Here is a 10,909-nt window from a genome sequence, read left to right as displayed (position 1 = left end):
GTCTTGGTTCATTAACCATATTAATGGCTGGAATGTTGGACATCTACAATAGCATTTTCTATGAAACATGTCTAGTTTCAATATTGTTTCTATGCAACTTTTCCCTTGATGATGCTAATTTATGGGAATTGACAGTTAGAGATCATGAAACCAGTTTTATTTTCATTTTGGATAAATTGAAATTATGATATTGGGACTTAAGTCTCTTCTCCCTTCAGCCAAGGCTTTACCAGGGCTATTGAAAGGTAGCGGAGATGGATGGACTCCATAGAATCTCCTTTCTTCCTTTCAGCCCTTGGTGGAAGTATTAAAGTTATAGTGTCCCTAAACAATGTGGGTGTGGGATGGGGAGTCTAGTCAGAGAAGTTAAGGGCCTCAGTAATCAGTCTTTGACCATTCCTGAGTTAACTATGTTTTCACATGGAATGTACAGAAACTGCCTCTAAATGTACAGAAACGAAGGCAGACTGTAACTTAAAGTCCAATTTGGGCACTTGAGAGCTGAAAGGATCCTTGCTGGGTTCAAAGAGCTCTTTCTGAAACAGCAAGTGCTATATGAATGCTTTTTCTGGATTTCAGACTTGTATAAGTGGCCCTCTAAGGTAAGGTGAATGTGACATTATGTAGAGAAGCCACAGATTTGGAGACACTGAAATGCTTTGGGTCCAGAGATGCTAGTACTGAGAAGTGTCTCTGCAGGGGTTGGATGAAATCAGGTGGGGAGCAAACATATTCTCCTGACACCTCCCTACTGGCCCAAGGTGGTTGGAACACTTCCCTCATCTTCTTGAATGATGCCTTTTACATAAAATGGCTCACAAATATGTAAGCTGGATTTGTGAAGTTTTTTAGAGCAAGGTCCTGCCTCACAGTAATATCCTTTTACATATAGTGAACACAATGTTGATTTAGTTTTGAGTGGAGGGAAATCAGGGTATTTGGAATAAAAGCTTTAACTAAGCTCTGGATGTTTTCGTCTTGGCGTCAGACGAAATCTGTTTAACTTTGTAAAAGGAGTAGTCTAATCTTCACATCTAAATGAGATTTCAGGCAGCAAATGTGGCCCAAGCTCTCTCTCCCACCCCTCCCCCAAAGCATACGAGGAAGATAATGCGTAACAGATTGTTTGGCACAAGACAGACAACTCGAATATTTGTTGAATTAAACCTAGTTGGGGAAAGGGGCATGTTTAAAAACAAAACCAAGGAATAATATGGTTTAAAAAAAAAAACCACAGCAAAGCTGTGAGGCCTTTGGTTCAGGGAGTACATCTCTTGTCAGAAAACTGCCAACAATAAAAAGGCAAAACTCTTAACATTGAGAATGAGATGTCTGTGTTCATACAACTGGCTATATGCAAATCTGGTATCCTCGTTTTGACATGAAGTGAATTAACTTTGCTACTCTAAAGTTTCCTGAATACTTTCCTGATCAGATACATTAAAAACAAAACAAAACAAACCCACAACAAAACCCTGCCTTGGCACTTGCTAACAATGCCTTCTGTAAAATTACCCCTTAAAATCCTTGCTATACATAGACCTCAAATGTGGAGGTCTGCCTTTGAGTTTAGAAAGTTCTGATTTAAAGAGGCAGAATTTGACTAGTCACAGAGTCAATTCAATTCACCATTTCTTTTTTTTTTTTTAAGATTTTTTTGGGGGGAGGGGGGAATGGGAACAGGACTTTATTGGGGAACAGTGTATACTTCTGGGACTCTTCCAAGTCGTTTGTTGTCCTTTCAATCTTAGTCGTGGAGGGCGCAGCTCAGCTCCAGGTCCAGTTGCTGTTGTTAGTTGCAGGGGGTGCAGCCCACCATCCCTTGCGGGAGTTGAACCGGCAACCTTGTGGTTGAGAGGATGCACTCCAACCAACTGAGCCATCCAGGAGCTCAGCAGCAGCTCAGCTCAAAGTGCCGTGTTCAATCTTAGTTGTAGGGGGTGCAGCCCACCATCCCTTGCAAGAGTTGAACGGGCAACCTTGTAGTTGAGAGCCCACCCTCCAACTGAGCCATCTGGCCACCGGGGAGCTGAGTGGCAGCTCACTGACTTCATTCTAATTGCGGGGGTTGCAGCTTGCTGGCCCATGTGGGAATCGAACCGGTAGCTCTGTTGCCCAGTTTGTGTTCTAACCAACTGAGCCACCTGTCCTCCCCAATTCACCATTTCTCAACAAGACACGCTGGTATTTGGTTTGTAGTGTGAGGCATCTGAAGTTTTGGCACTTGTTTCTTTTGGAATACAAAAATCACTCAAAAGTAAAACTCTCAGTATTAAGATAAAGTAAAATGGCTGAAACTGGTTCTTAGATTAAGGTTTTAAAATAAAACCCACCACACTACACTGGGTAAAACCATTTTATTAACTGACCAAAGCACTTCATTTTGTTTTCTGATTTGAGGTAAAACCATGAAACACGGTTCACAAGAAAATACAATGAAAATATTATTCAACTACAAGAGTTTGAAACCTCACTAGTTGTTCATATACTTTTACAAATTCATATAACTGTACAGTCTACTTAAGCTAAGTTTATTGTTAACCAAAAGACCAATATCAAAGACCTAGACACTTGACTACTACCCTTGCAGTGACTATAGTTTTGCAACAACAAAAGACAACTGCTACCTTATGAATATACTTCACTTCTTCAAAAACCACTTGGCTAGTGATGTGTACTGCTTCCTGTCTTCAGGGGTGTCTGTGAAGGTTCTCAGGAGAGCAAACACCAGTTCTACATGACCCTCTCATGTCAGATCGTGTAAAATAACCATTGCCCCACCATGAATATGGCGATTGGGAAGATACTCCTACAATCTTCATGTATTTAGGTTTTTAGGCAAGCCAGTTGATTTTTCCCCAAAGCTTTCTTTTGAATGTTCAGATCTGGTTTTAATCCTTACTACAGGTTACTATGTTAGTGGGGGTGTCTGAGGGTCTGAAGGACAATGATGCTGTCTCAAAACATTTAATGTATTTCTTCCAACTAAGCCCAGCTTTGAAATTTCATTTTGTTACTGGACACCTTTGTTTAATCAATACTAAAGCCTCTGGGATACTGCAGATTTGCTTTAGAGGTAGATAAAACAGAAATCACGCAGCTAAGTCAATTGAGAAATAAGGAATTTGCTCTCTTTCGAGAATATCATGACTAAAAGTTGATCCGTTGTTCTTGGTACTTGAAGGACTTTGCACATTTTACATTTTTATCTGTTTTGGGGAAATACCCAAGTCTTACCTGTCTCTCAGGAAAACAAATTTAAATTCAGCCTGTAATAACTACAAATAGAAGAAAAACTACTAACATTTGTATTACGGCACTGCAGTTCACTTTTCTGGATTTGTGACACAAACATATCATGCATTCTAAGACAGAAGTTAATTTTATCAGGGTCACTAGTGATGTTAATTTAAAAAATTTACAGCAAGTTCAAAACTTTTCTAAATATTGAAATCACCATGTTTTAAAGACAGACTGGAATGTTACAAATGATTCTGCAAAATACAAAAATAGATATGCTTCCACTGAATGCTTTAATCATTTTTCCGAGCATTCTCATCTTTTGGTTCATCCTCATCTGAGTACACAGTGGGCTCCTCCCCGTCCTTCAGCAGTTTGCCCACGTGATGATACTTGACTAGAAGTAGAGAGGAAAACACAAATGGTCATTCTCATGCTTGACAGGAAATCACATTTCATGTTAAAGCATTTGAGGCCTACAATCTACACAGCAATATGTTGGGCTTCTGAGTTTTGATTTTTGCTCCAAAAGATGCATTAGGGCTGATTGTCTGGCTAGGTCTTATTTTTGGGGAAACACGGTAGTGATATCTGACAATGAGTATGCACAAAGTGTCTAGACGAGCTGTGTTTGTGCTTATGTTTAGAAGAGCAGGGGATTGTTATGAGTTAGTGAGAAGGGTTGCAGATCACTTCATAAAAGAAGGATATGCTTTGGAAAATGTGTAGGACTGGGAGGGGGGGATTTCCAGAAAATGAAAACACCACACACACAAAAGCATGCAGGTGAAACTGAATGTATCTGGGGAACAATTAAAGAGCCCAAGTTGGTAGGAGTAGAGTAAGAATAAGGTTGGCTGAGCAGTGTGGGGAAATAAAAAAGATGTGGAAAGCCAGCCTGAGGAGTTTGGACTTATCCTACAGGTGGCAAAGAGCACTGAAGGTTTATGACAAAGGAATGACAAGGTAAAATAGTGCTTTGGCAACGATGGTATCACTGTGGTATTGAGGGCAGATTACAGTAAGCAGGAACAGAGTGACCAGGAGGCTGATAGGCAGATCCACATGTGAAGGAACAAGAGCCAGGAGTAGGGGGGTATCTGTGGGAGTGGAAAGGAAGAATATGAGATAATTTAAAGAACTGAAAACAAGAGTTAATGAAGTGAAAACTGGAGATTACATGGACTGAAACAGGGACTCAGGAGAGGGAGCCACTCTGGAGGGGAACATGACAGAAGATTTAGTACAAGGACTGGAGAAGTGAAGTTAGTATTGGCAAAAAGCAGGTCCCTGGAAACCTTTTAGAAAGTTCAATTGAATTGTGGGTCTTCTAGAAACCATATTGTAGGGAGGAAGGAGGTATAGAGAGGAAATGAAGGAAGCAGTGGATAGAACAACCACTTACTAGATGGTTATTTGACAGTGAGAAGGAAAGAATGATAATAATCTAGTGGATGGAGAGGATAGATAGCAGATGAAATTATTCTCCAACATGAGGAAAAAGTTATATATAATTAAAGGAAGTGGTAAAGGAGGCCGGAGAGCACTGGAGATATTGGGGAAAAGAGTTTTAAGAGAATAAACCAGAATGCAAGACTTGAGATGGGATGGAGCTAGCAAACCACCACCAAAATGGTTTGTATCACTGCGGCCCAGCTACTGCAGGGTTAATCATCTCAGTGTCAGAAGCCAAGAGGGCAGAGCCTTCTCTTTCCCAGTATGGGTGGGAATTAGAGGAGTACCCAACCTGTCTAACCAGGTAACCAGAGTGGCTTTTGTGTGAAATAATCACCAGAAACAATGGGAACTTCCCTATCTGAACATATTATAAAGGTCCCCAAGGGCGCTGGGGACTGTGCAAGACAAATAAAAGCCATGGTGCCTGAGAAACCTGCCTTAAAGGGAATCCACACCAGCCCTGAGTGTAGCTGAAGTTTCACAGCAGTATTTGGGGCTAGCCTTAGTTTAAGCAGGGAAAACCCACATTTTACCCCACCGATGAAGGCAAGCCCTAGAAAATAGAGCTTCGTAAGTTGTAAGTTACAACTCATTGGTTTCATATAGAAGACTATTGTTACAAAGGCATCTTGAGGATGCAAAAAAATGAGGGACTATGTTAGACAGCTGATTATGTTTTTCAACTAAAAAGACTTGCCTCTAGACTTGAAAGCTATAGTCTGCTTAGGATCCAAACTCTAAAGGTAGAGCCATCTCTGCCTAATTATTAACCCAGATCTCTCTCTCTGAAGTAAGTGTTAATTTCAAAGAAAATGGTTGAATTTACCCAAAAGTAATATGTAACTGATTATAGGGAACAGCAAATAGAAAACCACATTTTGAATGAAAAATCTTCCTCAAAGAAATGATCATGGTTTTTATATACTATTTCAAAGCCGGGAAAGATTATCATTCAAATTCTTAGCAATGAAATATTGCTAAAGGGATAAACACTTGGGTTTGACAAAAGCCATTTCCTCAGACTTTGAAATTAACCTCCATTCTTACCCCTAAAGACCTTAGCCCATAGCAGACGGCAGGAAACAAGTGTCTCCTTTTTTTCTCTTTTTAAAAATGCAGATACCATTGTTGCTGGGAAGATTATAAGCATCATTTGTAGATGAAGTCTATAGTTAGGCTCAATTAAATTCAGAGAAGCTGTTCTGTAGAATACAAGTCTCCCATTCTTCAACAAAAACACGGGCTGCTTATAAATGGCAAGTTCTACAAGTAAGGACTTATGAAAACCCTTTTCTGTAGCTAAGATGGCCACTCTCTTTCCCCCTCGCACCAAGCACCAAATCCTAGTGTGGAATCTATGCAAACCTCTCAAATACAAGTTTTCATAGAGGATGAGCTAAAAATTGGTATGCAGTCATGGCAAGTGACTCAGCACTTCTGCAATTACTTCAAGCCATGAACTTGATCTGTCTAAGATTCAGAAGCCAATGAAAGTGCTCCCAAGTTTCAGGCTGTTTGGTAATAACTATTGGACTGCCGTGAATCCCATTACTGGTCAAAATTTGATCTAGACACAATTTTTAAAAATGCTTACAAGTGAACTGAGAGTCCCAGTCACTCAGGGTCTCCTGCTGGGCAGGAGTGAGGTCAGAAAGGTCATCATACTCATCCTTCAGCGCGTCCTTATCCAGGCAAAATGTGGCGAGGCCCCTGGATGCATCTCTTCCCGCAAAGACCCCATACGGCCCCTCTTTTAAAGACAAAACAAAACCAAAGACCAATTCTTTATTAGACAGTCAAGTTCTCTGTTGTTCATGCACAGAAAATGGCTTCCTTACCCATCAACATAGAAAGCCCTCTTTTGGAATACCCAATTCCATTTGGAAAACGTAAGTGATGTTGATACTTTAATCATTATGTAGTGGATAGTAAAAGATCTGTTGTTATTAAACTTTTAAATAACTAAAACTAAATCAAAATGTTATACATTATCATTAATTTCCTGTGATTTTCAAACAGCTAATAAAAAGGCCATAAAACACTATCGCACCCATCTAGGTAATGGGTCCACAGGTCAGAATTCAGTTTTAGGACATTGAACCCAAAGCCTGGCTCTGTTCTGGGCACCTGGGCTACACCAGGGAAAGTTATGGTTTCTTAAGATAATAAACACTAAGATTTTAGTAAATGAGACCATTTCCTTCTAAATGTATTCTAATATGTTTTAATGAGTCAAACATATCGTATAGAGATTTTTGGTTGTGAAACTGTATTAAACATTAACATGTGGCACCTGCAGGAGAAATCATTTTATAAGAGTATCAGAAATCTATCCCCGTTACATAATCTCCACTGTCAATAAAGAGATAGCACAGAGATCAGCTCTATCACTGTTTTTGGTGGCCTTGAAGAAAAGAAGACTAAAAATCCTAAAACTATCATGGGAAATAAAGGCTCAATCAATATCCCAAACTAATTCTATAAAACATTAGAATGCTATTACATATATTATACTGAACTTTTGTCTAAGAGAGCAGTGATTTATTCTGTAGGTACGTAAAGTGGATGTTTATACTTATTTAAATATTGCACAAATACATGAAAAGAATCCAGTGTACTTTAAACAATGTGTGTTTCCCCAAAGGTTGACTGAGTAGCAACCCTGACATTAAAAAGTTTGTAGGTAACCACTATGCCAAGTATGAGAATGGGTCAAGTTTCAATATGGCCTGGTCACCTGCAACCTCAATCCACCAGGCTTTTTTCAAATTAGATTAAATTTAAGATCAACTTTTAAATGTTATCACCAGAATATTCACTAGAATGTAAACTTCATGAGCAGAGATTTGTTTTTTGTTGTTGTTCACTGCCATAGCCCCAGCACCTACAAAAGTGCCACGCATAGAATAGACACTCAAATGTATAATTCTTAGGAATCCTTTGTAACATGAAGTATCCTTTCCACGTGATGTCATATATTCAGGGTATCACGGGATGATAGTGCAGGGGAGAGACTAAGAGTGGGACATCCTTATGATTTTAAAGAGGGACAACTACTGTTTCCCCGAAAATAAGACCTAGCCGAACCATCAGCTCTAATGTGTCCTTTGGAGCAAAAATTAATATAAGACCCGGTATATTATATTATATTGTATTATATTCCCGGTCTTATTTCATTAATATAAGACCAAGTCTTATACTAATTTTTGCTCCAAAAGAAACATTAGAACTGATGGTCCGGCTAGGTCTTATTTTTGGGGAAACACGGTAAGGTCCACAGAGAACAATGCTTTGCACTGGGTCACACAGCTAGTCAATGATCCAACAAGGGCTAGAACCCAGGTTGCCTGACTCCCAGTTTTGGTGCTGTACACAGGCCTACATTCCTCTCAATGACTTTGCAAACTACAATCATATGACGATGCCCAATGCATGTGTTTTGACAACTTTATGATGTAGCTCAGTAATAACAGGTATTTACATGATTATGTTTATTGATAATGCCTCTAGGTGTGCCGCTGTGACAATACAGGTATGGTTTTTAAATTATTTTGAGTTACATATCTGCATTAAGTAGGTCTTCTAAATGATCCACAAGGAAAAACTGCTAAGTGGGAGAGTTCCTTAAGAATTTTAACATCTGATTTTGATGAGTCAGACTGGGAGAGTAAGACAAAGCAGAAGTGGAAATGGCCAGATTGCTGCCTTCTATACTCTTCCAGAGCAGCAGGGAAGAGAACACTGTCAATGTGGACACATTCCCTGAGTTCCCTGATTTTAGAAGAGTCCATATTGGAGGAGTTAAAATAAAATGTCTTCCACCTCCTCTGCAAATACTCTTTAAAGCAGGACTTTCCAAACCTGGCTGCAATGGCCTGGGGAAGCATGTTAAAAGTGTAGATTCCAGGTTATCTCCCCTAGAGACTCTTCCGTTGTTACGGTGATTAGGTCAGAATCAGTATGTTAACTCATTTGCATCAGGTGATTCTGATCCGACCAGGCTTAAATAAAAAGCCACATCACTAAGGCCCCTTCAAGCCTGCCTCCTCCAACAGCTCAGAAGTCATCCATCCACCCCTCATTTCCCTTTTGGCTGGCTTATCCTGAATCTCCACACCCAGCAGACTTCAGAGCCCTACCCCTTTTGTTTCTCAGGATCCTCCCACTTCTCCCTCCCTCCATTTTAATTTTTATTTTTTTGGCCTCTAGTCCTTTCTCTCCTGATGTAGTCTAAAATACTATATTACCTCGTCATGTTGCTACATTCCCATTGTCCACCACATCCAGCCTTTATTCCTCCTTCAACCAGCTCCCTTCCTCCTACGGAACCTCCCTTGTTCAACTTCCATCTTTTCCCAGTCCGCCACACACAGCGCCGCACACACATGCCACACACATACCTGACACATGCCACATTCCAAGCACGCGCGCACGCACACACTGCCTGACAAGCCACATACACTGACAATGCACACAGAGCGCACACTCACATGATTCACCCCCACGCACGATGCGTCTACCTGCTGGTAATCCCATCTCCCTTTCCTTCTCCCACACCCTCACATTCGACCAAAGCTACTCCTGGCGTCATCGGCCTTCACGTCCTCTCCAAGGCTGGACCTCCCTCCTCCAGCCCTCCACCCATGCCTCCCTCAAGACATCCACATTTCCTTTCTTCAGCCCAACACCGCCCCCTCCTTTCAGGCAACCTCAAACCTAATACCTTCGAAACTCCCCAACACTGCGTTCTGCTGTGCCCCCTAAACGTTTCCAGCCTCGCGATTTCATCCACCCACCCCGGCTTAAGGGCATCAGACTCTCCACCCCTTATTCCCGCGCTAGCGGCGCGAGGCTGGGAATCTGCGTCCCCCACTGGCCCGCAGCCCTTCTAGAGCGTCCCTTGCCCCCCGCCCGCCGTGGGAGCCGTCGGGCCATCACCGCCTGCCCGCCCTCACTGGCTCGTCGCCATTCTTCCCCCCGGGGGTGCTCTGCTCCCCCCCTTAACCCTCCCGGATCTTGCCCCGTGCCGGGGCCCCTTCCTTTGTCTCCGCGTCCCCAGGGCGGGCCGCCGTACCGGGCCCGTAGAACTTGCGACCTTTGGTCACATCGAACACCTTGCCGTTGATGGCCATGAGTATGCGCGGGTCCTGGACGCCGTCAAAGCGCCGCAGCTCGGCAGGGGTGAAGTCGCGCCGCTTAAGGCGGGGCAGCGGGGGCGGCTCATCGTCGTCGCTGTCGCTGCTGGCTGCCGGCTGGTCCCCGCGCACGATCTTGTAAAGCAGGAAGATGCAGAGGCCGAGCAGCAGCAGGTTGAGCGGCGACATGAAAATCTCGTTCAGCAGCCCGCCCTCCAGCTCGTTCGGGTCAGCGCCCGTCGCCACCACATCCTCGGCAGCCATGATCACTGGAGCAAAGGTTGGAGCTGGGTGGGGAGGGCTCCGGAACTCGCTGCTTTCTCCTCCCTCTCCGAGAGCTAGTGGCGCCTGAGGATCTGCGGACAAGGACTAGTCAGGGGAGGAGGCGGGGGAAAATGGGCGGAGCCTCCAGCCCCTCCTCTCCCGAAGCCGCTGTTGCGCGCGGCCCGGCTGAGTCCCGCCCCGCTCAACCCTGGGCCCCCATCTTCCTGTGGATCGTAGCTCCCTTCCCCCAGCCGGATCCGGCCTTCCAGCCAGAGAGATCGCTGAGTCCACCCCTCCGTTCCACCTGCTTGTCCCAGGTCCCCACTAGACGTAATCCTCACGCCAACTGGCTCGCGGCGACGCAGGGCGTAGCCCTCCTCCGCACCCCACTTGCTCCAGGCGCACAGACCCCCTTGGAGATCCTTGGTTCTGCTAAGCTCTGTCTGAGACCCTCTGTCACTTCATGCACACCAAACACCGACTCCATTTCTCTTGCTTCAGGCTTCTCCGTCGCCTCAATTCCGAAGCCTCATCTTTCCCCGGGCATACTCCAGGGCCTCGAGGCTTTCTTGGAAGACAGGAAATTTACTCCTCGAGCTCCTTTTTCCACCTTTGAGACCCAGCCTACCCATTTTCACCTGAGGAACCCCCCTATTCGCTCTCATGACGACACTTCTTCAATCTCCCCCCCCCCAGACGCTGTGGGGCGAACACCCCCGGGGTAGCTAAAGTCAGTGTACAGGCCCCCGTCTGACAACTCCCCCCAAATCTGGGGAAACGATCAGATTGCGCGATTTACTTTGGGTTCTTTC

The 10,909-nt window shown here is 43.7% G+C and overlaps 1 protein-coding gene across 1 annotated transcript; it reads right to left on the bottom strand.

Moving 5' to 3' along the window:
* Positions 1-2,342: 2,342 nt before the first annotated feature.
* Positions 2,343-10,197, bottom strand: PGRMC1 (progesterone receptor membrane component 1). The gene is made up of 3 exons (XM_019717038.2): positions 9,773-10,197; positions 6,293-6,448; positions 2,343-3,637 (listed from the first exon to the last, which is right to left on the bottom strand). The coding sequence occupies exons 1-3, from the start codon at positions 10,095-10,097 to the stop codon at positions 3,534-3,536; spliced, it is 585 nt and encodes a 194-aa protein (XP_019572597.1). The 5' UTR covers positions 10,098-10,197; the 3' UTR covers positions 2,343-3,533.
* Positions 10,198-10,909: the final 712 nt, after the last annotated feature.

Source organism: Rhinolophus sinicus, chromosome X (assembly GCF_036562045.2).
Source record: "Rhinolophus sinicus isolate RSC01 chromosome X, ASM3656204v1, whole genome shotgun sequence".
Taxonomy (NCBI): domain Eukaryota; kingdom Metazoa; phylum Chordata; class Mammalia; order Chiroptera; family Rhinolophidae; genus Rhinolophus; species Rhinolophus sinicus.
Note: the sequence above shows the minus strand (reverse complement) of the source record. Positions and strands in the feature narration are given on the sequence as shown.

Excerpts from the sequence above, each read along its gene's own strand:
- PGRMC1 (XM_019717038.2), bottom strand. The coding sequence starts at position 10,097 with ATGGCTGCCGAGGATGTGGTGGCGACGGGCGCTGACCCGAACGAGCTG. Across the intron at positions 6,449-9,772 it reads TCGCAAGTTCTACGGGCCCG|AGGGGCCGTATGGGGTCTTT; the intron begins GTACGGCGGCCC and ends TGTCTTTAAAAG. Across the intron at positions 3,638-6,292 it reads CTGGGACTCTCAGTTCACTT|TCAAGTATCATCACGTGGGC; the intron begins GTAAGCATTTTT and ends CTCTACTTCTAG.